The following is a 27,574-nucleotide window of genomic DNA, read 5'->3' on the forward strand; positions in this document are numbered from 1 at the left end:
ATTTGCACATACTCAGCATAAATGGAAATGAAGACTAGAAGTTCAAAGAGCTTTCACTGTGTCCTCTCCAAAACACCTCAATGTGAAGTGGATGCCATGAACGAATGTCCAGAAAATATTGTTTTACTAATTGAACGTGATAAATGTTAAAGGACATACTTTTTCTGAAAATATTGCCTAAATTAATCAGCTCCAAGTTTTGTTGAGCTCCATTACTATCGTGCCAAATGAAAACAATCTAATAATACTGACCTTGTTCCAGGTTTCCCATGACTGAAAGAGGTTGCCATCTTGGTCTGCGGCCACCATCATAGCCTAATATTTAGTTTGTTTTTTCTGGTATCAATGCAGGAAAGGCTCATACAGGAATAACGCAACACTTTCACTCATTACCATCTAATGAAGTATTTCACATTCAATGTCAATTCAGATTCCATCGAAGCTTAAGAATTTGACAGAGCAGAATATCTGCAATATGATGTAGATCTGATTCCATGTGGAAATTAGCATGTCTAAGTTGTGTATTTCATACTAAAAACATATCTCTAAATAAAGATTGTGAAACTGGCCTAATAAACTTCAGTCATGACAGTCGAGCCCAAGAAACCATCTGCAAAGACCACTGAACTTCAGAAATTAAGATGAATTTAATTAATAATCTGACAAAAAAGTGGGTTGTACCATCATCAGGAAATAGTGAATCATTTGTTGCCAAGACGAAAAAAAATAACATTTGGTGAGGGGAATCAAGCGGTTCCATGGGAAGAGGGAAGGCTGCAGAGGAGTGTGTTTTCTAGCAACAAAGACACCATTTCAATGGCAGCTGCAGGTAGATGAATGCTGATTAAGGCTCAGTGCCAGAGAACCTAATGAGGACGGATACTCAGCATCAACACTGCCAAACCAGATGTTCAATATGTCATCAGTAGACTAAAAATTGGCCCATCACAAAAGTTGGTCCTCTATCATGTTAAGAAAATAAAGTTAAGCATCTGGCGGCTGACAAGCTACACATATTTCTCAAGGTTTGGTTAAGACCAAACCTTAGCTAAAAGGCCAAACACACCGAGCAACTACAATACGTCCGGAGACAAACCGCTGGTTTTTATGTTTGTTTGAAGTTCTTAAAATCCATCGCCTCATGAAGGCAAGACTTTCAAACTGAGGTGGTCATTCAAAGAAAAAAGAGGATACATTCAGACTGACAATAGCATTTAAAGTCTTCCTAGATTTTACATCAGACACAAATAAGGTCTGGTGGGGGTTGGTTTCTGCTGACAAAATTCAATGCAGGAAGGTTTGAGTAAACTGTTCATCATGGTGTTCAATTTATCAATCCATCCTTCCACCAACAACTACCATTTCCCCATTTACTTTAATGTGTTCACCAGGACGGTGCACATTGATTTGATTAGTCAACAAGATTTGCCACAGCAGCTTGTAAAGGTAGGTGCTGCGTTTTCTCAGTGCTGCTGTCAGTCTGAACACAGATTCAGAACAAACACCTCTGGTTGGAGCTTGATCCAGGGCCGGTATAACCAAATGTACGATTATAACTTAGCTTTCTTTTGGTATAACATCCTAAAGGGACTGAGTTACACCTACAGTAGCTCCAGGAGGCGGGGCATTTCCTAATTTGTTAGAGGGTAATTTCTCAATTCTTTCATTTGTGCCAAGTATGCCTTTAACAGCCAACTTTCCCTCACCTACCATGTTCTGTTAAACGCTGTAGCTTCATAAAAGCTCTCAGTTGAGAACCACTGGTCTAGAAAAAAAAGATTTAAAAACGAGGTTCTAGGAAAAAGAAGAATGGATTTACAGCTGTGTTTCTGCCGTGGTGACGACGTACTCTGTCTGTTTAGCCTTGTAGCTGCGAGGTAGGAACCTGGTTAGCACGAATGCAGCCTGTAGAGGTGGAGAGGGTGTGTTGGTATGGCTCCTTAGTAACAAAACATAACCACCATCTTACTTCTATAATAAATAAAAAAAGAATTATACCAAAAAAGCGTGTCAAATCTTACTCAATGCAGAAGAATACAAGAGAAAAACATTTACAAATAATACCTGCAGCAAAATAAAACGGTTTCTAAAAATGTGTTTCAATTGGAAGAGCAGCTCTGCTCAGAGACACAGACCAATGGTGCGTGGGAATTTAAATATAGCAACTGTTGTATTCAGTTAGCAGGGTAACAGAAACGCGCAGTAACAGCTGGGTGAGTGGGTGAGACCCCGGCCAGCTAGGCCTGTTTCTGTGGTAATTCATCTTATGTTTCTGTATACATTTTTCTTTTTATAAAATATTTTATTCATACAATCATTTCTTTAACTATAGCAACATTACTATTTCATTTTTTGAGTGGCAAGATATCAGTCGCACATCACCTCATAAGAACAATAGTATATAAACAAATGCAGAAAAAAAATTATTCTGTATCCTTTTGAGTATGTCTCTCGTTTTGCTTTTCAGTTCATCCTGTGTCTGTACACCTGTCTTCTGTCTCGTCAGTGTTGAGCCAATGGGAGTATTGCTGGTCCTGGTGGGGGCGTGTGATTGGTGCAGCTCTGAGCAGTGGCCCCCCGCTGGCTAGAGTGGGGGGCCCTGCATGGCAGAACAGGCTGGATACTGGTTGGCGTTTGTCCCCTCCTCACGCAGGCCCGTTCACAGCTGGCTCTGAGGACACGGCACTCTGGTCGAGTCTGGGGGGGAAACGCAAGTATAGAAAAATGTAGCAAGGCTCAGGTTCATGTTCAGGTCCTCATTTGCTTTTAGTTAGATGTTTAAAACAGCGACGATAACGGACAAATCCTTAGAAGTACACTTCCAATCCGGTGCATACACCCATTCTACATTAAAGGGGCCCAATCTGCTGTTTTAAAAGGTGTATATCAGTATGTAGTGTCTCTACTGGGACATGTCTCCATGCTTTAATGTTCAGAAAGCTCTTTATTTTCCTCATACTGCCTGTGCTGCAGCACCTCTGTTCACCCTCTGTCTGAAACCAGAGCCCAGTCTGCTCTGATTGGTTAGCTGGCCGGCTCTGATGTGATTGGACAAACACTACGAGATGTCCCTCCCCTTAGCCTATAAGTGCTTTTCCAAACCATATAGTGGAAGTGGGAGTTATTAAACCTTCCAACAGTGAGTCTGCATGGGTCCTGACTCATCAGATCTTTCATGTGTATTTACAGCGACTGTTGCTGATCCCCAGCAGCCCATAAACATCCCATTACAACAATTCAAATGAAGGGTTACACAACAAAAAAAGCAGTGACCCTAAGAATTGTTTTAACATTTTGTTAGAATTGTTTGTGAACAAAACTGTTTTCATAGTTCTCATTTGGGTTGAGTAATATCCCCAACTTTGTTCAAAGAATGTATTTTGTGAGATCTAACATTTTAAATCAGTCTATAGTTTTGCTCCATCGGATCAAAATGTAAAAGATAACACGCGTTGAAAAAAAAGGTTTACATGTTTTATTGTAAGCTAGTTATAAAGCATGATGCAGCATGATATAAATCTAATTTAAAGATGAATCCTTGCAAGTATTTTGGAGTGGTGCTTGTTATAATGGTGCAGACAGTAGAGAGTGCAGTCAGACTCACTTGGCCTCCTCGCTAGCCGACATTTCCTCTAGAGGACCGTTGGGCAGCTTCTCACTGCTTACAGGAAACACAGGAGGAGAGAAACAAGTTCAAGAATCATAACATGACTTTAGTTGGATCATATGCCTAGTGATTAAAACAATAGAAAGAGCAGCTGAAGATATTTGAACTTTATAAATAAAACATTACAAAATATTTACTGAACCAAGATGCACGTGTTGCTCTTAACTTCCTAATCTCAAATATGCCCGTTTGAAAGTCACAGGATCTATAAAACAACCCATTACAGGTCTGTTTTACTAGTTGATGCTAATTTAGATTTTATTGTGATTGACTCTGCTGTAGGTCATGTGTCTGTGTACTTATGTGTGGAGCTTTGATTTTACAATGTTTTATTCATAATCTATGATGAACAAAAACTGAAGCATTGAAGCAGATGAAGCATTGCAATGATCACAACTATATGAAACACAATAAAATATCAATCCTTAATTTCTACTTACCTTCCTACAATATTGCACCTCAATCTGCTTTCATTTCCGATCATGTTTTAAAATCATTTTAACAATGCTGCTAGCTGAGCTAAGGGGTTAATATGATGGACATTTGAATTACAGGGAATATAAGATGATTCAGACACTGAAAACTCTGAACACAGTTTAGTGAACATGTAGTGTTGGTTCTGACCCTGTTTTGGGACAGCTGGCTGTGGCTGAGCTGTTGACGCCTGTTCTCTCCGAATCCACACACTCCCCTACTGAGTATTTCTCTGGAGAAGCACTCTTCTCTTCATCACTGGAACACACAGGTACACACACACAGACACACAGATGAACATCAATACCATGTGAGGGGATTCAAAGCACCCGCCTTCCCCACAGAAACACACAGAACAGAGTGAGACGTGAGGAGTGATGCATGCTCAACTGACTGACAGAGCGCGCTAAAACAAAAAGGATGGAGGTGCTGAGATGAGGAACTGTGAACAGTATGTGGGAAAAGCTTCAAAATGTACAGCAAATGGAGAAAGTTTGGGTTGTTTTGCAACAATACTCTGTTTATTGTTTAGTGACAGAGCCAGCAAATAGTAGGCAGGCCTACAAACTCATTTGGACTCTGATTGGACCAAAATTGACAGCCGTCAGTCTTGCTTCGTCTCGGAGAACCACCAATAATCTTGATGAGGCCTCAATCAAAGCCCACAGACATCCATTTATACTCTTATACTTTAGCTGCACCAAAGAGCATTTGTTCAGTTAAAAAAACAAGCAGTCATGCTGCTCATAACAATACGTTCCCAATTACATTTCTCTGGTATATTTACATTTTCACACGCAATACCCTTCATACATTTGTTGTTGTTTAAAACTTTTTCATTCATACAGTTCAGTGAAGTTACTAAGTACATGTTTCCAGGAATTGTACTACTTTGTACTACTACAATTCAGAGGTAAATTATGTACTTTTACTCCACTATATTTATGTAATACCTTATCTGTTTAATGAGTAACATTACTTTGGGTATTTTAAAGCCGATACTTTGTGCTTGACGTCAGACTTTGGATGTCTAAGTCATTGTTCAGGTTAGTCAGGATTGCAACACTGCATCACAGCCAGTAAATATATCTGTGTTTATTTCAGGTGTCTACATCCCAGTTGGTTTTGCTAATTTGTGCCACTAAAATGATGTTGACCTTTAAAAGAAGGCTATTGATGAAACATTATTAAACAGTGGTTGCATTTAATGAAATGTGCACATTACATTTTTGTGGTTTTATTCAAATGACTATAAGTAAAAAGGCCTTACTTTAAATATAAGTATATAAACACATTTCATTTTAAAAATATTCATTTGTTATTGTTCAATGCTTGCTTTATGTATTAAGGGTTCTGTTGTTGTAGACTTCATTAAGCGGTGACATTCAAATTGCCCATTTGAGTCTTTATAATTCTTAATCTTAAGAGGAACGGCTGAAACCCAAAGCCAATAAGGAGGCAACCCGTAAAGATAAAAAATAAACCTATTCAGATAAATACTTTGTAGTTGAGGCCACTTTTGAAAACTAATGTGCAAGTTTTTGGTGAAATGTCAACCAATAGCTTAAATTTTGGTTGGCGTGTTAAGAAAAAAGCCATAAACTAAAAATACTGCACTGAGACAACACCTTTGGTAGAACGCATGCAAAATGGAGATAATGAAATAAACAAACAAGGAGCTGAAACCAAAGAAGAAGATCAAAATTGGGAAAGAAAAGTTGGTGGTTGACGTGACAACAAGACTACATCACGGCTGCAGGCTGATCTCTGATTGGCTGTACATACCGATAAGATTTCAAAACTCTGAAGAAGACCACACCCACAACGCACAGCAAGAGAGAGAGGAGGGGAAGCTCAGGTTGTAAGTGTCGCTCAGTTCATCGGACAGTTGTTATTTACTCAGACAGACAGACAATATAATGCAGCATCAACAAGGGGACAGAAGGACAGAGGACAACCAACTTCAAGGCAAGTATTTCACTCTGGAAGCATCGTGTGATGAAACAGGACAGAGGACACTGTAAGAGGATTGGTAATGTGTCAAGAGTAGGGGTTATGTTTGTGTCAGTGGATTTCATTAGAATTTTTTTAATGAAATAAACGTTTTTGCGAACTTGTGCTGCAACAAAAATGATGGGGAAATAAACCTCAAAGCAAACTTTTGCCCTAAACACTTTTAGTGGAACGTCGTTAGCATAATTTGCTCAGGTTAGCACAACAAGCTCATTTCCGTATTAGTCACACTAAAGCCGGGACTAATTAAACCCATTATGTCTGCTCAGAATTTAAAAGCAACAGAGAAAGACTAGGGTGCTGTTGCTGTTCTGAGCTCTATGTTCACATTTAACGTTAACACAGCGCAAAACACACTTTTTCAAATTGTTTAAAAATAGCAAAGGGTAAACTAACTGAAACTCTACTCCTTATGGTGTTGCTTGTGGTTTCCTTTTTTCAGCAGGATTATGGAAACTTGGAAGGATGAAGCAAAGAAGAACCCATTTAACCTTAAAGCTGAACATGGTGGATACAATTATTATTTCTTGAGGCAGGAAAAAGCCTTCCTGGTGGGAAAATAAAGCAGCAGTAAGGTGTTGTATCTTTCTTTCACACTTGCAGTATTCTCCGCTTGAAAACAAACTTTATGCATTTCCTCCCCTATACCAAACTCACAACGAACCTCGACTCCTAAAGCTGGTATGGACCAAACCAGGCCTCGTGTTTACAGTTACACTAGTATTGAGCCTTACACTTAGAGTTTTTATTATGTAAAGTGTACTCATAATATAACCACCATATATTAATATCCAGTGAAAGGATGAGCTCCATGTGTAAGAAAGCTGAATTAGTCTGAGGGCCCAATTTTAGCCCAGCTCAAGCTTAGCTTTGACGCTTTGGTTTTTAATCCAACTATGACCAAGCAACTTTTTGTGTTGCATTTCGTGTTTTCCGAGCACAGATGGAAGGAAGGGAACAAAGTTGTTCAACGTTCATTTAAATATGAAAGAACAAAATGAGTAACAGCTTCTCAGGCACAAAGTCACTCCACTGCCTGTTTGGGGATTTTGTCCACAGCACATGAACAGCAATAGCGAAATGAGGATTAAAACGGAATTTAACTATTTTACAGACAACCATTAGATGTGTTTGGATGGCCCGGGGCCAGTCTGAGTGAGCACAGAGGGCTGAGTAGTGTGTGTTTGTGGATGTGTGTGTGGCGAACCTCTTGAACACAGCGGTCTCAGTCTTGGCGTCCACAGTGAGGCTGACCGTTTCCTTCATTGAGCCGTTGATGACTGTCTCTGTGATGCTGCGCTGCTCGGAGGAGGCCGTTTCCTCTTCTGTTTTAGATTTCCCACAATCCTTTGGTGAGTTGGAGGAAGGGGAAGCCTCATTGGGACCCAACCAGCCATCGTAATCTGGCGTGTTAGGAAAGAAAAAAATAGGCGTCGGATCTTAACACTCAACAACCTACAGGAGGTATTCAGCCCTCCAAAAATAAACCAAAATGTGAGGAGACAATTGTTAGCAACCACTGTTTTTAACAAAACTAAAAGCTTTGGACATTCATGAGTTGGATTTTAACCGACATATCTCATGTTGTCAACAAAATAAACTACGAGATAAGAGAGCCAAGAAAGTGCTAAAATACTGACACATTTTCCAAGTAAAGAACTCATTCCTCCACACATCTCACCTTCAGACTGTATGGGTGCATTGACTCCCAGAGGGTCCATTGTCTCAAGGCTGGTTTCCATAGCAACAGGAGAGTTGCACCTTAGAGGGTCTTTGGGGCTGTAAGAGAGGAGGTTTTATTTAGGAATCGCTCTTTAAGGTGCAAAGATGATAACAGCCTAAACGATACGGCGCTGCAGATCTAAGTGAACTTCCTACCTGACGGGGGTGAAGTTGGAGAAATCAGCCCAGCCTGTTTCAGCGTTGGATGTGGCAGGAGGGGGGGAGCTCCATGAGGTGTCAGGGAGGTCTTCTGTGGAAGAGGAAGGGGAGGCCAAAGGAGAGGAGGCAGCAGGGTTGTTAGGGCTGGTGGCTGGAGCTGTGGATGTACCTGTGTCCATGGGGATGTCATCAAAGTTGGCCGTCCACACTGGCCCTAAAAATATAATATATAATATAATAATATAGATATAAGTCCAGTATTAACCCCAGCACTACTTCTTCTTGCACTGACAGGCAGCATGTAGCTTTCTATAACCTACATCATCAGCACCATGTGCAAACCCTGAACTGAAATCCTCATCCAGGCAACATTTTGGGTTCTTTAGTTCCTGATATGTCCTTAGGGTTGGTGTGTGGTAGCTTTGTGTTTACCAACCTGTGTCCACTTCCATTCTGTCGTCGGTGCTGGGGTTGGAACCTTCGAATGGATCTCTCTTCACATCCTCCTCCTCGGAGTCTGTGCTCTCCTCGCTGTCCGTGCTGCCCGAGCTCCTGAGACGACACAACGAGCAGGAGTTATTTTTACAGCCAACTTCATCTTCACTAGGGAGTTGTAAAGTGACTATATTGAGCTGTCTGACAGCATGGTGAATACTCTAGCACATGCTAAAAGGCAATAGGAACTGGATGTTTCCAAACTGCAAAACAAAACTTGAAACCGGGGCAACTTTCCATCTAACGCTCTGAGACCCACAGCAGACATTACTGTCTGAGTGAGTGAGTGAGTGAGTGAGTGAGTGAGTGAGTGAGTGAGTGAGTGGGTGAGTGGGTGAGTGAGTGAGTCTACAGTGGGTTTTAAATCTAGAGCGAATTAACTGCTGTCTGAAACTGGAGAACCTTAAGAACCATGTGTCCCCATGTCAGTAAGCTTGCTAAATAACGTTTCAAAGTGACTAATTTGTGTTCTTTTCACCTATTCTAAAAATACTACTGGATGCTTGTGCTTTGAATGTTTTTTTATTCCAAAACTTGCTGCAACAACTTAAGAGACATAATTGTGCATATTTTATAAAATTCTAAGCTCATATACACCCTGAGATTCAAATAGGTTGAAAGTCTTGACAACGCTGAGCTGCATCTCCAATAAATCCTCCTGGTCCAGCTTTCAGAGGAGGAAAAGACTAAAACAGGCTCAACTCTGTTGGAATCTTTCAATGCTCAATAAGGGCTGATGGATTATTAAAAAATAAGAAAAGAAAAAGCAGAAAATTGGCCAATGAACGATGTAAATATTCCACGGACATTTTGGAAAAATGAACCCAGTTTGACCAATAAATGCACATTTTAGTAGAAGAATGATCGGAGGGTGTTAAAATGTATCATAAAGTGTATTCAGTGTGACATTACAAAGAGGAATCCTGTGTGAGTGCATCTGTGTTGCTGACCTGGGGCGTCTCTGTGCCTCTGGTGCGAAGGTGACATCTTTTTCATCCCAGATATCCTCCTCGTCTGAACCAGCGTCTTCGAACTGCTGGATTTTCTCCTTACAGCGTGCCTCAAACAAAGCTATATTTGCCTGGGGGAAAACACACAGGGGCCACATAATTAGAAAAGCTTATCAAAAATTCCTCCACAAACAAGACTAGGGCTGGATCCTGCAGAACAAAAGTCACTCAGCCGAGAAGCATTAATGTGTATACCTCAGGTATGAGGAAAATCAATGGAAATAACGTATGGGATAATCGTGTGTGCTTATATATGTCTGGCATCAGTGGTAGAGCTTTTAACAAAACCAGCTTATGCTTTGCCGTTGGTTCAAATGCAGGCTATGGCAATTTTCATTTCAAGATGAATCCTTATATTCTATTCCTTAAGAATTTCATTTGGTATCACGTTGCTTTGTGGCATCTGCTTCTAAATGAATGTTAACATTGAGATAAAGACATTCCATATGGTCATATAACACACTTTCATTTGTTCCAATATCATGTTACCATCTCCTCATTGATTGACTATGTATGAATTCAAGATTAATAATCAAGTACTTACACTTTCATTTGTATTCAGTGAAAAATTGATGTCTGATATTCTATCAAACGGAATACTGCAATGTTAAAGAGAACAGAGTTTAGTTTAGTTAGGGTCGTTAGGCATCCACAAATATGGCAACACACAGGCAGTAGCACACGGCTGTAACACTTCATATTCATGGCAACATAAAACCGGTGCTTTTCAGAGCCCCTTTCGTTCTTTAAATGCATGTTTATTGTAAACTGGTCAAAGAGAAGGAAATAAAAAAACATGCCTTTCTTTTGTTTTTGTTTAGTAGATGGCAAAGTTTCCCAAATGTTAAGTCTGTATCCAAACATAGGCTTAAAGCATTGTGAGCCTATCTCAGTGAAGGGCAGCATTAAATTGACCTTCTCGTCAACACAAAAACATATACTCCTTTTCCTTTAAATCCAAACTGTTGCTTTATAAAGCATACCAAGCATGAAGTCATGATGTAACCAACCAATGAACAGCACTACAATAGGTGATGAAGACTGAGTCACATTAGGTATACATGAAGTCCAACCCTCATATGAACCCAACTATCTCCATACCCATCAGCTCAGAACAGCCTACAAAGCACACATACAGGAATGTATCCATCACATCACCCTATTACTATTCCCCGCTTTTCAAAAGTTAGGGAAAACCGAAAAGGCACATATAGGAAGGATTGTATCCCAATAAAGCAAGGGTGCAGATAGTGTCCATTTCCATGCGTTCAGGCCGTGGACTCTAAGTTGACCTCTAAAGGCCATCTCGCCCGCATAGACAGTAGGAACACCAGACCTGAGCCCCGGCTACGATGGGAGCATTTCAGAGACATCGATACAACAGTTCAGCAAATAACACTCCTCGTCCTCACTATATTTACCCTTCATGTCATTCTCACATGAAATAGAAGGATGTAGAACTGACAGAGAATGCTGTTTGTTGCCAGTTTAATGTATAACTAGTAATGACTTTGGATGGAAGTTTAACAGGACAAAACCTCCAGACTTTCCATTGGAGATCCGCTTCTGTAAGGGACAATAAAACCTAATGAAAGTCAGAAGAATTAATGTTAGGACTTGAGGAATCGATTCTGCTGAACAGTTGTATTGGTGGGCTCTTGTTTCACCCCACCTACTTATTTTGCAAAGCCTGATTATGCTAAAACAAAAATCTATGTAGAAAAGCTCTACGTGAAATCAAACTGTTTAAAATGAAGCAAACATTTTAAGTCAATGATCGACTAACAGCCATCTTCCACAGCCCCGAACAGATTTTACCCCCCACAACCAGTTTGCCCTGAGAAATAAAGAAAGGGAGAGCACACAAAAACATAAAGCTGGATATTATGGTTTCTTCTTTAAGCCATATTATGTATTTATTACAGCAGCCTATTCATAAAGGCCAGGTAATGGCAGTTGTTGGTCCTTTTTTAAAAGGGAGATTTTTGCTACTGTCCAATCACAACTTTAAATGAGTGGCATTCATATTTGATGTCAACAATGAGCCTTGGATAGGAAACCCCCAGCATGCAGAAAACACAAAGCTCATGTCATATCAATGAGGGAATGAAGCATTTAAAAACAGGTTTTCAAATAAAGTGAAGAGCAAATTAATGTGACATTATTAAATGAATAAATGACCCCACCAACTTTGATGTGTCTCGTGTGCCCTGCCCCTTCATTGTTACACAGTAATATTAACACAGCAGTTCCAGTCATGCAGGATGAGTACTCACTCCACAACATCGTCCTGATCAGCAAACTCTTCGTCATTGAAGCCGAACTGCTCAATAAAATTGGACGTCATTTGTTGCATCTGATAATCAGAAAAGGCCTGGCAAAACCCAGGACCAACGATAATGATATAGTCTTGGCTCTATACACAGCTGGTTATTACTTGCAGTACAGGAAATAGCAAATGCACACACTAAGATGTAGAAACAAAAGAATGTTTAACAAGTAGGCTAGACAGGTTAAGGGCTAAAAAAAAAAGAAAGCACAAACATGCATTTATAGTCAGATGCCAAAATGCTTTAACATTCATTTAAATAAAATGTAAAAAAATCTGAATATTAATTGAATTGAAGTAAACATTCCTAAATAACATTAGTAGTTAAGTCAATTAATTCAAAACATTGTTGAAATATGTTTATTGTAGATTGTATTTTTGCAAAACCCATAGTCACAACATATTTGAAATTTGAAGAAAGGGACATTTAGCTTGAATTATATATATTTTAATAGATGATTTTGACATTTTCTGGTGGGGAACAAGGGTTTTATGTTAAAGAGCATGAGGTGTGAAACTGTTAAATGTCTGAAGATTTGCATTGCATACGTCCCAAAACACCGCAACAACAAACCAAAGACAAGGATTCCTGATATTCTTGTTTTAGTGTAAATTGGTTTGTATTGCTCAATAACAAATATATATTTGGATTAAATTAGAAGCCAGATTTCTTATGTTAAATCAGACGTCTCCATTTCATATTTTTTAAAATCATGTATCATCAGCAATTTGGGTAATTTAGGGAAAGGTGATAACTGATAATTGTATCCCTTTCTATGATCCAATCAGAACTGATAAGAGAATATGCTTAGAGGATTAACCTCCAAGTTTCTGTGAAAGACGGTGATAGAAAGACTTGCATCTGTTTGTAGTGTAGTTAGAGGTGTGTGGCTATGGGCCTGCTTTAGTGCATGTTTGCATTTGTGTGTGTTTGTGTGTTTAGGTCTTACTTGTTGTAGAGAAGAGTCCTGGTGGAAGCCGCTGTCTTTGAAGTCCACCTCGTCGTCACTGGACGAATGGATGTGGTGTGTATTCACCTAAAGAAAAAATCATTTTAGCAAACAAAAGAAGAAAATCTAGCGACAGCATCAATGGGCATCAGGCCGTCCGGTGTAATACAATGAATCACTCTTGATTTCCACACGTGCTCTGCCGCTGTGCATCCTAGTCCAAAACCCTTTGTGAACATCTAAATTGTATAAAACTAAGCCAACACTGTTTCTGTGCTGATCTGGAAAAAGTATTACTCAGTTACTATTTGATTTCATATCCAATGCAAAACATTAACAACGGTCTCATTGTCTAAATAACTGCATTGTGCAACTCACATATAGTGTAGTAAACATTACAGCTTAAACCAGTGATGATGTTCATGCAGTTACTCACCAGGTCAACAGTGTTCCTCTTGTTTGTGTCAGAAAGCTGCCCAGAAATAAAGGCCTCCCATTTGTCTCGGTCTTCTGCTGGCAGCTCTGTGACACACACACGCACGCACAGTTAATATACACACTCCATCTTCATGTACTGTATACTTAACAGAAATGTTAAAGCATGGTGCCTCTAGGTCCGTTTCAGATGCAATGACAAAGGAAAATGAGATGAACACAGAGCTAAGTGATGCTACATGAGAACATCACTCATAAATTAAAGCTGAGGAGATAAGAGAAACCAGTCCTTACCAGAGATGAGCTGTTGTATCTGTGGACCATTAGGGCCTTTGTCACAGTTATGAACTATAGAGTTGGCTATTCTGGTCAGGTGACCCATGTATCCTCTTCGACGACCACCTTCTGCCCTGAAACACAATTTATAAGGACATTTCATTACGAGTCATTAGTCTAACCACTAAAGCAACATCACTCTGTTGACCAACATTACCACAACCAATAGTGATTAAGGTAAAGGATCAATGGACTTTTGGTTTATTCTTTTACACTGCAGCAAATTAATTACGCATTGTTAAACTCTGACAGAGTGACTTGTGTTTTTGAAGAGCAGAATACTCACTGATCTTTCTCATTGGAGCTCCAGGCTTCTACAATTCTCTGTATAAACTGGCACTTTTGAAACAGCTGGTGGAAGAAAAATACAAACATAGCAATTACAACCAATTCAGCATGACCACAATGTACTGGTTCATAGTGACTTGTGTCTTTCTCAAGGAAGAAAAAAAACATTTGTACTTATGGTACAACAAATACAGTTGTTCAATGTGAAGTCTACCCGTGTTAAGGCAGCTTCAGCAGCCCTTACAGTCTTGCTATCGTCAAAAAGGTAAAAAGCTTTAACAAACCTAAAGAACTACGTCATATCATAATGAGGTATTTAAGAAAGAAGTAAAAACTGATGTCTCTTTATTAAATAGTTCTAATCTTACGTGTTTGATGAGGATGCTCTCCCTTGCATTTTCCTGCTCTGTGTCTGGCTGGATCTCGGTGGGGGCGGGGGGCATAGCCAGAATCATGGCTGTGCAGATCTCCACTTGAATGTGGAGGAAGTTGTTCCAGATGTATTTGAAATACATATCCTGTGGAGCAAAACAGAATAATAACTACAATAGAAACATCAGAATATCTGTTTGATTGCCCTATACTGAAGAAAACGTCTGCACTCCTTGAGATTAGTACTGATAAAACTAACTTTATTTTCTTCCAAAAACACTTTAAGGAGAAAAGGTCATGTGCAGCATTACACATTTGCATTATATTCACAATCTGTAGCTACAACAGAAAAATAAGATAACCAGCATATGAAATGTTTCAAGAAGATTGAGGAAATATAAAAGGTTGGATAAGATGTTCGTTAGAATTGGAGCATAGCAGGGCGGTTTAATGTTTGCACTATATAGTGAGTTATGTAAGCATTGAGACACCTGCCAATGTGGGGGCAATCACTTCTTGTTAAGTGCCGTATTTTATACGGGCAACAAAGCTGAAATAAAACAGAACATAAAGTACAGAAACCCTATCCCTCGATCGATTTCCTTTAAACTGACTTTTATTTGCTCCCATGGACCAACAGTACTTATGAGATAAGAAGATCGCAGCGTTAGAGAAGAGACTACCTTAGCGTATGTTCTAAAGCACTTTAATGTAATTAGCTTGTGCGGTCGGCAGTGTGAAAACAGTCTGGCCTGAATCAAATACCATAAGTAGATATTACTCACTAGTATTATTCCCAGTGTGTTGAGGTTGATGAGTTCTGTGTTAATGCTGTGAGTGTTGCTCTGCAGCAGGCTGGCCACCAGTCGGACAACGTTGAGCCTGGTGTTGCCCACAGGAGGGTCCAGCACCCCCCACGTTGTCTTCATCAGATTCGCCTGTTGGAAGAGATGAAAAGAACACTGCTTAATCTATACACAAGGGACTGGGATACATGGACACTAATTCCTGAACACGTGTGGTAAAAGACTCTGTGTCACATACTGATTCTGTGACTGGAACATCTGTCATCTTCAGCTGCTTTCTAAGAAAAGTTTTAAACATACTGATTCAAACTAAACTGAAAACAGCTCAAAACGGGTTGGACTTAACTTGGATTAAATAGCTCCACGCAGCCGTGTCACTTTAATCCACAATATAGCGTTTTCTGCTAAAGCAGCTTACATCTGTCTATGTGTTTTTACCTTTGGGGGTTCCAGTAGCAGCTGGTGAAAGTCTTTGAGTCGGGGCCTCACAGCCTCCAGGATGCTGTGGTTGACTGAGAATGAAGGGTGGGACATCCCTGGGGGGCAATCCATATGACCCTCAAACCTATAACATAGAAGGTTATACCCTTACTATTTTTGGACTGTGCCTAAAGTAGGACAAGAACAATAATTATGGGTTAGGATTGTAGTATCGAAGCATATCTATTCATAGCGTTTTCATTCAATCAATGTCAAAGGAACATTTTTGGTAATAATAAAAGTCGGTTACACAAAAACGTAGATATTATTTAAACTGTGAACTTCACTAAAAGCAGGGTTTGTATTTACCCCATGCTCATTCATAACAAGTATCTGGTGGCGATTTGAACACATGGCAGCGGATTTTAGGGTAACACTTATTGGTTTGGCCCTTACTCGAGAATTTCAGACGCACACACTTTGAGCTTTACCTCCAAGTAAAGCAGTTTAGATAATCTGGATAAACCTTTAGGCTTCTTTTGCATTTAATCAGTTGACTGTTTCATTAGTAGCAGCAGTTTAGTTTGTTATAGTAAGTTGCACCTTATTCTGTTTTATCGTGTACTCTATAGATGTACATCTTTCTGTTAATGTGTTTATGTACATTTTACTCGGGTGCAATGCTTTTTTTATATGCTGCTTTAGCAAAACTATTTCTCAATTTGGGATCATTAAGCATATCGTGTCTGATCCAATGTTAAATAATCCAGGTTTAATCTATTTGATGTTTTTCTTATGTCATAATCTTCAGCCTCCCATCATCTACTATATACAGTATATCCAATGTGGAGAAAAAGAATCAAGAATGGCAGACGCCACAGGACGTACGCTGGTCTCCTGGTCTCGAACAATGTGAGGAGGATCTGGATAACACTGACGATTGCAGATTCATTCTTGTCCTTCTCAAAGATGTTGGACAGCAGCTGCTCCACCGTCTCCTGCCTGAGGAGGACAGAGAGGAAGGTAAAGGAAAGTAAGCATCAGTCACTGGTAAATAGCCTGCAACGCAAAAATGACAGTAGTCCATACCACAGTGTTTATTGTATTACCCTGTACAAAATAAACAAAAGCCAACAAGTGTGTATGAAAACCCTGGTACAGTAAGAAGCTAGGGAAATGGAATGAAGTGCTTCAGGAAACTCTTACAGTCACTCCTGTCAGAGTTTGTGTAGCTGAACACATGCTTACTTTTCAAGTGTGGCCAGGAGAGGGTCTGGATCTGAGGAGCCCTGGACCTGGAACATCTGGTCTCTGCTCAGTCTGATGATCTCACACAGAGACTGCGAGGCATTGGAGTGCCTCTGGAACAAGAAAGATGGGGGGGGAAATAGCATGTTATATCATCCAAAACAAAGACTCAATATTCCTGAGCACATTTAAAATAAACACCAGTATTCATCTCAATGTATAATAGAAATGATAAACTAAATTAAAGGTTAAGAGGGAAATAGCTATACAAAACTATTCCTAAATATACATCTGCAAATCCTCTGAAAACACAACTTTGAATCAAAAAGAGTAGTTTATAATAGTTAAAAGAAAACAAAACCAATTGTTCAATGACTCAAAGAGAGCAGAGGACAGTGAAGTGTGTGAGAAACTCACATCCTCATCTTGAGAAGGTTGTACCATGTCCACCAGTCTCTGAATCACCTTCTCCTCATTCAGCCACTGAGAGACAGAGCAGAGATGTCAGGAAAACACAAAATATGAGGAGGAAAACAAGGCGAACAAGAGCTCAAATGTGAAGTATGTTTTCCAATTCATAATTGACTTATGGTGGGAATTGGGAAGAGTCTGTGTTAGGTGAAAGAACAAGACATCATCATTCTGACTTATCTCTTATTGGCACATTTGCACCAAATAAGAAGGAATTACAAATACACATTTTTAAGTTGTGCAAATCCAAGTGCCATGACTTATTTTTGTCTTAGGAAGAAGCTGACAAGAACAAATGCATATTACGTGCAAATTGTAAGATCGTCTGATACCCATGTTCTATTGTACCATGATGCTTGCCTTGCAAAACCAGGCTAAATTCTGCAAAGGCAGAATTTCCAATGAGATTTAATTCTAGGCAACTTATACTGGCACCTGACTGAGTTAGAACTAGCACGATAGATACTGATTTCGTAATCATAAAGTCTCTGTCTTTTTAAATAATATTTAGAAACACTTTTCTTGGTTTTAAAGAAAAAAGGTGGCTCGTTCAAAAAATGGCTTCAATATGATCTAAATAGTCTCAATTGTTTTCACAGTCAAAATCAGAAGCAAATACAGAGGAAGTCTCAACACCTTTTGGACCAGTTGGAAGTAAAAAAGAATCTGTCCTCAATAGCCAAGCCAGATCCCAATCAGGGTTTTGTCTAAAGCGGGTAACAACTCTCTGCATGCACCCACACACCAAAATGACGATTTTCCCCGTAAAAGGTTTAGTGATGCAACAACAAATATTTGTGTTCGTCACACAATCGTGTCATATACAGCACCAGACGGCATAGACAGCTTCTTTTTTTTCTAAGGGGCGCCGCCGCTGCGTTGTTTACGTCCGCGGTGCCATCTTGTATACATATCAGTGTCACAGTACTGCTCGTAGGTTGTGATGGTTAAGTTTTAGCTGTGTTATGTGTGATTAGATCTGGGATATTATTTAGTGTTGCACCACTACTCACATTGAGAACGTCCTGTCGTAGCTGTTGTGGTTCGATGCAGGTGAGCATTCTGAGCAGCAGGTCCATGATGGCAGACGTCCCGATGTGTTTGATCATCAGGTCTACAAAGTCCTCCCGCTTCCGCAGAAATTCCACTATCTATTTATAATGAAAGTCAGAGCATTTGAGCAGATTAACAGTAATTAATGCATCTTAATATGGATTCTGGAAAAGTCTGATGAGGATTTGCATCTTCAGAAAACACCCTCTTCTCACCAACGTACCTGTTCAGGTTTGCGTCCTATGAGAATGGACAGGACCTTGGAGAAAAAGCTGGCCAGGAGTGGGTTGAGCGGCGGCTCATTCTGGAGGAAGCCGTAGAGTTTCATCAGCAGTTTTTCATCTTCTCCCAGTCTGTCGTTGATCTGGCCCACATCTGACGTAAGCAGCTCACAAGAGATGTTGGGATACCTGTAGGGGAACAAAAGCTGTAATTTGGGCCATGCTTCTATTGCATGGTATGTTTCTACTCAACTAGCTTTTATTTTGTTTCCGTTGTAAAGGTTTGTGAATAGAACCGGACACTTTCTTTAGTACCACCTCTGTAGTGTTTGAAAGCTGAATTGGCCAGTACTAAGAGGGGATGTTAAAACCCTGCAGACCACTGGTTGGTCCAGAGAATCCTCAATAACTTTCCTTAAGACATCCAGCTTTTTTTACTCAACTGAGAATTTTTTTTAAGAAAGCAAGCCAATCTATGAGTGTGGACCAAGTGCGAACATTCCTTTTTGTTTTTGGGTGCCAGACAGATTGGGTCTCCGGTTGACATGGCAGTTTCGGCTTCACTACAGCAAAGATAATAACTTCTGAAAAGAACTTGGTACCAAAAGTGAGTGGAGACGAGGAGAGCTTTGCCCTACTGTGGACCTGCAGCTTTATATTTACCTCTAATAACATTCATTCATTGGTTTGGGGCAAGGTATGCACTGGATAAGATATCCATATTATATTTCGATTTCGAATACTCGGACGACTGTAAAAAACTGCTGGTAGATGCAAAGGTTTAGTGGTGCTGCTCCTCTGGGAGTATTACTGTTTGCAGTACTGAGTATCACTCACAATACCTGGGTGTGGGGTTGAGAAAGTAACTTAAAATGCCAAGAACCGAGTACCAATGTTAAGAGACATTATGGTTCTGACTATTGGTTCCTAAACAATTACACAACACTCTTTCTAGGCAGCATGGTGCTGCATAGATCGATACGTTTATTGTTTATTTTGTCTCGGCACTATGGGAAGATTAATAAGATTTGCAGTGTGGGTAGGGCCCTGCGCCATAAAATGTTTACTTATTTCTTCTTAAACATATGTTTACTCAGCGTTGTTTATATTGACTGCCATTTAATGCAGTAAAGTAAAGCCAGCCTATCTGCTTATCACTGAAGTCACAACCCCTTACATGCAAGGGAAAAAAGAACAGAAAAGTCAGTAACGTCACTCAATCATGGATCATGTTATTTGCCCAACTCTCATAGTTCTCTAGTTTCTCTTTTATTTATTTAGTAATTCTTGATGCAACCAAGAAACAGATGCTTTGTGGTCCTCAGACGTGGTGGAACAGCAGGAAAGAATGTGAAAAGGGGATGCAGGAACAAAAGTAGGAACTAAAGGGTTTTGAGTTAGTTGTTTATTTCCTGCTGCTACTAAGTGACTGCATCTATTGACAAAACAGCCCAAGGAAACAGGAGCTTTCGCAGCAGGGGCTAAAATGCCCACCAGCTCTCAGCAAATACTTTCCAGCCTGCTGTGATTGTTAAGATGCTCTAATTGTACACTGCAGTGATCCATAGGAAGTCAACTGAGGAAAGGTTTTACACAGTATAATTGAATTAGAAGACATGCACTACTTTATTTATCTTTATTTATCTTTTGCACCATGCATGTTGAGTTGTTGGAGGAGCACGCGACATAAGATTTTCATTGCCAACATATACGCTGTATCTGCTGTGCATATGACCAATAAAACCTTGAAACCTTGAAACCTTGCTGTCCTTCTGTTTTCTCTGAGCGTATGCACTATTAACAGCACATGACCAAATAAAGTAGGGATACACCGATACATTGGCCGATAGTCGCCCTATTTACTGCCATTGGCACATAAGGTGACATTCATCAATGGCAGTCGCCGATGCTTTTGTTATTCTTTCCTGCGTTCCGTCATAACATCTGTGGCACCCGTAGTCCGTTTATATATTAAAAAAAGCATTAACTAAAGAAAACAAAAACACAACTTGTCTGCAGTGTGGGACTATTCCACTGTTTCACCCAGAGATCTGCGATTTGCTTATGTAGATTAACTACATTATTCCAAAGTTACAGTTACTTTGGATAATAACACGGAAATAATAAACGGAGCGCTCTCTTTTCCTCTGTCCCTCTCCTGACAGCCCGTCTGTCTCATGCAGCTCGCTGATTCAGTAATGAGTGATCCGACAGTAAAGAGTAAGTATATTTATAACTAGTTTAGGTAGATTCAGAGGTACATAAAATAGTTAATTGTGATAAGTCTAATTCTAAACGTGTGTTTTGCTCCGCTCACCGCTCCCCTCACAGCGGGCAGAGCTGCAGGTGATCCGGGGAAGCTGCGTACTTTCTAAACAGCGTACTATGATGTTATATAACCAACTTGCTCAGCCTTTGAAACTGAAACCATTTTGAGACTTTTTTTTTGTTTTTCCTGGCAAAGAGTGGAACAACAACAGTGGAATCAAATGACATTAAAACATCAGGATCGGCATCTGCCAAATTGTTATTTATTTGGAATTGGTGCATCCCTAAAATAAAGGCTAACTTAATGAATGCAATAAGCAGAAAGAGTCTACATAGGCGTTTTCATGAAAGAAAACAAACCAGATGTTTAGATTTGATCACCTTATCCTTTCTCTCTTACTTGTATTTAACTTTCTCCTCAACATCAGTATTGGGTTCCTGTGTGATGAAGGTCACCAGGTCTTCCATGCACTGTGGTCTCAGCAGGAAGTCGACCAGCTTGTGGTTCTGGGCCTTGCACTCCTGCAGGACATCGTCCTCGTCCATCACCTCTGTCAGCGTCACATCCTCCTTCTCTAACAGCGTGTCGATGTGGGATGTGGTGTGGAGGTCAAATTTCCAAAACATGTTGGCTTTAATACAAAAAGAACCGCACGTTATTAAGATCAAAACCAAATGAGGCATAATAGACAAGTATCAAGATTATTTGAGGGATCATGTAAAAGCACTTGTGTCTACTGTACCTGGGAGTCCAGACGGCGGAGCTCAGGTTAAAAAGAGGTGTGTTCTAGTCTTTGGGAGTTGTGGCCCATTCCAGGCAAGCCGGATGGACAGGCAGGCAGAGAGCGGTGATGGACAGTCTGACAAACCGCACACATACAGCAGTTCAACAGCACACACCTGTGAGCACAGAAACAGATGGAGTATTGTTAAGGGAATGTTCCACTGCTTGCGGGATAATATGGCAGGTTGGCTTATTATTAATTAATGAAAAATCATTTACAACCGCACTAGCAGAAGTCTGTTTCAACCATTTACCAATGCCCAGTACTCATGAGAAATAGACAATATTAAAGAGATGCAGCTTCATAAAATGCATACTTCTAGTAGCGTAACTAATAATAGTAACCAATTTATGGCTCCTTAGATAATGGCACTGAGGAGCATGTTAATCCATTTTTGGAAAAGAGTGAATTAAAAGGATTTGTTTTACAGTTGTAAACACAACAGTCACAACATTGGCTCCTGCTCAACCACACTAGCCAGTCTTTCCAGCTAACAGACATAGTATTTGTGTCCAGACAGGAGAATTAGCAGAGCTTCCAGAGCTTCCAACTCATGCGACAGTGGTTAGTATGATCCAGTGCAAAACAGAGCCTCGGGAGGGAAGAGACCAAAGACTTTCAGCTGGAGGAACAGCCAGGGTCAGAGAAAGGGACAGAAACGTCATGAACAAAAACATTGAATCATTTAACTTCGTATTATTTGAGTTTAAGCAACGTTTTTTAAAATAAATAATAACCCTATGCATTGTGCATTAAAAAAGGTACAATGAAACTGACTTGAGAACTTTGCTTTCTTATATATTCGAATACAGCCAGTCATATGGTTGGCACAGCTGCAAGTTCAGGGACGCTTGGCAAACAACACAGCGTCAGGCTTCAAAAAAAGTTGAACCTTTGTAGCAGAACAACACTTCAAGCAAGGTACTGCATAGGTTAATAAAATACATCTCAGCACACTCTGAAGGCCCTTAAAGTGAGGAACTTTACTGGATTCATCAAAATGTTTGTATTACTAAAATAAGGCATTTTCAAGGAATATTAAAATCATCAAAACCATTTTAGAATGGTGGGGATCTTATTATTTCCTAGTGAGAGTCTTCTGAAATACATTCTTCTTCTATGATATATTTTACTAATCATTCAAGTAAAGTATATTTGATTGGTTTGCACAGATGAATTAAACATCACTGTTTGATCAATTTGAACATAAGTCAAACGTCGGTTTCAGCTGTCTTTGAGGAACATCAGTGACATGCAGTTTGTAGAACAAGTTTCAGATTAAATGTATTTAAAATTGTTTGTTTTACTTATACTTTATTGTTTTGTAGGTACAGAAGGGGAAATAACATTAAAAAAATATACACATATATATATATATATATATATATATATATATATATATATATATATATATACACACATATATATATATATATATATATATATATATATATATATATGTGTATATTTTTTTTAATCTATATTGGCTATTGGAAAATTCTGTAAAATATTGCTAACAGTCCTCAAAATAGTAATTGAAATTGAAAATATAACTATATTTTTGAGCCACAACACAATTCATCAGTTAAGATCATCACAAAGTATTTCACACCAAGCACAGATTCCCTAATTAATGAGAGTTAGGGATTAAGTAAATTCCAGGTAACACTGCTAGATATTTATATACAGCACAGGAAATGTGTAATGCTGTTGGTTAAAAAGAGGTCATCATTCATCTCTTAGAAAGTATTGCACTTAATGTAGAACAACTGAAACTGAGATACAGTGGTCTAAACAGTTATATTTACAGCTAAGCAGATCTTTAAATTCAGACACTTTCGTTATGCAAGTAAAACTGTGTGATCTCACTAATACTACTCATTATTCCTTTCAATGTGCCGCCAGCCTAAATGGACCAATAAATTAAAATATTTTGACTGTGCAGCGAATTTTGAAAACAGTTGGTGCTAGTATAACACATAAAAACACGTGTATTACTGAAGAGGGTACACCAATTAGTGTAGACTTATTCAAAGGCCTTGAACATGTTTTTTTCCCCATGACTGATTTTCTTGTATGTGTGTGAACAATTTGATCTAATGTGGAAAGCATACAGATTAAGGAGTGGTAAAGTCGTCACTGTTACATAAACCACATTCCTACTTATATTTAACAATGAGAAGACAGCAGGAAATAGTTTCAATAACATAACAGAGGATTGCCATGATATATCAAGTACATTCGAGATGTGTCCGATTCAGGTTGCGTTTCTCTTTCAATTACATTAGCAACAGTTGTCCACCACAAGCAATGCAACAATAAAAGACATCCATACTTACATACAGTCTCAAGACTCCCAATAACAGTGAGACATAAACCAAAGGGCAAAAGCAATAAAACCCGTTGGCAAACACTCGTTCGGAGCTTTGCATTATGGGATTCCACAGTCCACCAGCCACTGTCACAAGACCTAAACAAAATTGATCTCAACACTAATTAGCTACCGACAGTTAGCAGATAACGTAACCATTGACTGTCAAGTTCCCAAAATAGCAGCTCTTTCTTAAATAAACAGAGCTGCTATAGCCTATACAACATTACGTTATAATGTTGAGCAATTTCCAGCTTATAGAAAACAGAATTAACCCGTTAAAGACGTAGTTTTATTTGAGACTGTTACTGGAAGAAATTACAATAATTACAATATTGTCCAGCTTTCCACTAAATGCAGGCAAAGTGGCCGTTTCTGAAAAAAAACATGACGGCCCTGTTATACCGTTAACGCTACACTGTAAACGTCAGTTAAACTGAACGACGACAGGAAAAGCTTAAACATCTAAACATGAAACCTTAGGTTAACACATTTTGGTATTTCAGACTATTACCTGGCCCATACATCAAAGGTACCCCTGGCTAAACATATTAGCGTTCGCTGTAACGTCAGTGCATTTACATACGAGGGCCCAAAACAGTCCACCGCTAACGCACCGGCTCAAGGCACCCTAGCTAACGTCACTAGCTTTCGATAGCTATTGTTAGCTAACCTGGCCAACTTAAATAAGGATCAAACTTACGTTAGGCGCTAACGTTACGTCGAGTTGACCGGTAACAGTGAGCTATGAGACAAATGCTAATTGGCTCACAACTTGGCCAACTAAATAAGGCTATGGCTTCACAATACAATAAAACAGAGATTTGCAACGTTAACGTTACCCCTGTCCTAGCAAGAGGTATACTAGTGTCTGACAGCACAGTGTTAAGATGGCCAAGTATGCTTCTTGCTAGCCAGCTAACGTTAGCCGGCTATCTAAGGATTGCTGGCTAATCGTCTCTTCAGCACCAACCAAGTGCATGGGCTGGCAAGTGTACCTACCGATAGTCAACGGTAAACAGCGAGTCTCCAGCATGTAGCTTATCTTGCTGTCAGCCCCAGGCCTTAACAAAACGAAAACTAGCAAAACACGAAATTCCAGCAAGGAAAATAAAGCGTTTAAAACTGATTCTGACAGGCGCGAAAAGGTAGATCATCGGAGGGCACTTTTCAAGATGGCGGTTCCGTCAACTTCAGCGACCCCTTCCCCCACTACAGCTACAGCCTCTGTCACTCAAACTGCCGCAGCAACGCTATTGGATGTTATCTCATCTGTCATACCCGACCGTGAAATGTGATTGGATAAAGAGCGTGCCACAATATTGCGTCACTTAATCGAAGTATGTATTCTGTGGCCCGGAAGAGTGGAGTTTACACTGTTTCATTAGATGTGTATCTTAAGTATACTGCGTGTGTTCACAGAAGAGGTAAATACAATGAAATGAGTCGATGTCATCAGTCTTAAAATCCTTTTTTGGTGAGATTTGATTAATATCAACGTTAACCCCGCTCGCACATTCGTGTGGTATTACAAATCGAACGTACTCTCACAGTATGATTACGCCCATCGTTCTCCAAGAAACACCCCTTTTACTGAAGGTTACTGATGGTAGCCGGTGCTGAGATGATTTTCAGCATGGTTGTATAAAGAGAATATTCTCCTTTGGTGATGTTTCACAAGCTAATACAAATGGGAGAAATGTAACCAGTCAATACTTAATAATAATTTCTTCATGCTACCTAAAAATCATACATTTAAATTAAAAAATATATAACATTATTTCCATTGCAATCAGGGTTTCATGATGTTGAGAAAATATGACAATCCATAGTCTTCAACACAACATATGTGACAACTAATTGGATTTTTTAAGCCTTTTTAGTCTGCTACAAAATAACTAATCCTTTTTACATATCAGTCCGTTTCTCTTCTTATCAAAGTTATTTGTTATGTTGAACACAATATGTGTCATCAGATGGCACACAAATTAAATTGTTTGAGTCAAAAAATGTTTTTGATGAACCCTCCATGATAACTGAGAGAACATCCTTCAGTTGGCTTTGGAGTACTGGTGATATTTCACATCCAAAGTAATAAGAGGAAGGAAGGCAAACACAGTTATTACACTGACATGTGCATACTCACAGGCAGCTGAAATACTTTCACCTTCCCCTTAAGCTTCGGATGACCTAAGATTGGCCCCAGCAGTAATAGCATGGTCATTTTGGGAACCACAATTGTGTGGTTAAAATATGATATTGTGAAAGCTCTTCATTTGAACTTGTCATACTAAGAAAAACACATGTTTAACTCATAGCATTAATGCTGATTCTGTCCTATATTCAAGTATCACAGCAAGCTATAGGCAAGGTAAGTTTATATATATATAGCACCTTTCAACACTAGGCTATTCAAAGTGCTTTACAAAAATGAAAAACATTTGTACATAGTAACAGGTGCCTCTGCATATGATGCTGCAACACTGGGATCACTTTAAGTTGATCTGTTCCTTCTGACAATGACAAATAAAAAAATAAAACTACCATGTTAATTTTACTGCCAGCTCCTACACAAACAACATAAATATATAGCCTAACACTAAACACAAAAAGCAATTAGCTTAGTTTGCTGCAGACTGTTAATATTATATTTTTTCAGTGCCAGTATGCAGAAATCTATATATTGACAGGATACATTTTATTAAGAAATGGACTTCTTTATGTCATTGTTTTGCAGTTTGAACTTGACCCTAATGTTTAAACGTACTGGGTTTGAAGACCTTCCTCCTCAGGCATTAACTATCATTTTATAGATTTGTATAATTGAAATAACAAGAGGTTACTGTTTGTGTACAGTATGACAGCAGTGAGCATGCAGATTGAAGGACTCTGCAACAGCAGCAGCTAAATAAAGTGTTAGTGGTACTACAAATGTCCAAATGTATTAAAAGTAGGGGGAATATACGTTTTAATTTGATGGAAGTACATTATTAACTTTGATTTGGGGAATAGGAAAGAAAGAGGCAATAACTAGTGCAGTAAAACTATTGGCATATGGATAAGAAATGAATAAAATGAAGGATATATTTGGGGAGGTTTAGAGGGAAAGAAATACAGACAGGAGAGGTGAATAAGTGATACAAAAATCTGTTCTTAAATATAATATATAATCAATAAATACACTGCCAATTTACAAACAATATTAAACAGAAGATTCCTCCAGATGTACCACATAAGTGCATAAAACACTCTTACTTCTCTTACTCTTATTTCTTCGAAGCTCTTTTTATGCTACACTGCTGACAGAATATTGATATTTTAGCATGGTTTGAAACATTGAAACGATTGGTTATAATAGTGTTATATTTTGATAGTGTTATATTATTGTTTTATTAATACAGGGGTACAAATATAACATAATTGTATCTTCTTTTTGTCTGTTTTTCTGTATTTTGCTGGTGTTGACATTTTTCCTCTTATAACTGTTGAGATAAAACATATTGAACATAAAAATTAATGACATTTTACATTCTGCCCGTAGATCCTATTGTGGTGAAACGTAAACAAATTAAAAAGTACATATATAATAACTTCCTATTCGGAAAGTATGATGGTGTTTACTAAATATACTCCCCTTCCTTGGATTAGATTAGATTAAACTATTTTGCCATTGCATACAGT

General features: G+C 39.0%; 1 protein-coding gene across 8 annotated transcripts; it reads right to left on the reverse strand.

Moving 5' to 3' along the window:
• Positions 1-628: 628 nt before the first annotated feature.
• ppp6r3 (protein phosphatase 6, regulatory subunit 3) lies at positions 629-25,102 on the reverse strand. 8 transcript variants are annotated; one of them, XM_063908955.1, is made up of 25 exons: positions 24,896-25,102; positions 21,481-21,637; positions 21,138-21,369; positions 18,472-18,658; positions 18,209-18,346; positions 17,142-17,207; positions 16,725-16,837; positions 16,365-16,478; positions 15,495-15,621; positions 15,036-15,188; positions 14,247-14,396; positions 13,877-13,941; positions 13,549-13,664; positions 13,256-13,341; positions 12,820-12,906; positions 11,817-11,863; positions 10,085-10,139; positions 9,481-9,611; positions 8,472-8,587; positions 8,033-8,249; positions 7,836-7,933; positions 7,362-7,557; positions 4,292-4,399; positions 3,605-3,661; positions 629-2,697 (listed from the first exon to the last, which is right to left on the reverse strand). In XM_063908955.1, exons 3-25 carry the CDS (start codon positions 21,362-21,364, stop codon positions 2,646-2,648), a joined length of 2,706 nt encoding a protein of 901 aa, XP_063765025.1. In that variant the 5' UTR covers positions 21,365-21,369; positions 21,481-21,637; positions 24,896-25,102; the 3' UTR covers positions 629-2,645. The 8 variants fall into 8 exon arrangements, with proteins under 8 accessions (XP_063765025.1, XP_063765007.1, XP_063765033.1 ...); XM_063908937.1 differs by having other exon boundaries at positions 11,817-11,896; XM_063908963.1 differs by having other exon boundaries at positions 8,033-8,126; positions 11,817-11,914.
• Between the last annotated feature and the right edge of the window lie 2,472 nt (positions 25,103-27,574).

Source organism: Eleginops maclovinus, chromosome 2 (genome assembly GCF_036324505.1).
Source record: "Eleginops maclovinus isolate JMC-PN-2008 ecotype Puerto Natales chromosome 2, JC_Emac_rtc_rv5, whole genome shotgun sequence".
Classification (NCBI taxonomy): Eukaryota; Metazoa; Chordata; class Actinopteri; order Perciformes; family Eleginopidae; genus Eleginops; species Eleginops maclovinus.

What these genes read in the sequence shown, in the direction of transcription:
- ppp6r3 (XM_063908911.1), bottom strand. Translation starts at nt 21,364, where the DNA reads ATGTTTTGGAAATTTGACCTCCACACCACATCCCACATCGACACGCTG. An exon ending in AACCTTCTCAAGATGAGGAT is followed by an intron (nt 16,838 to 17,141) that starts GTGAGTTTCTCA and finishes TTCTTGTTCCAG; the next exon opens with AGGCACTCCAATGCCTCGCA. An exon ending in TGCACCCATACAGTCTGAAG is followed by an intron (nt 7,558 to 7,835) that starts GTGAGATGTGTG and finishes CTAACACGCCAG; the next exon opens with ATTACGATGGCTGGTTGGGT.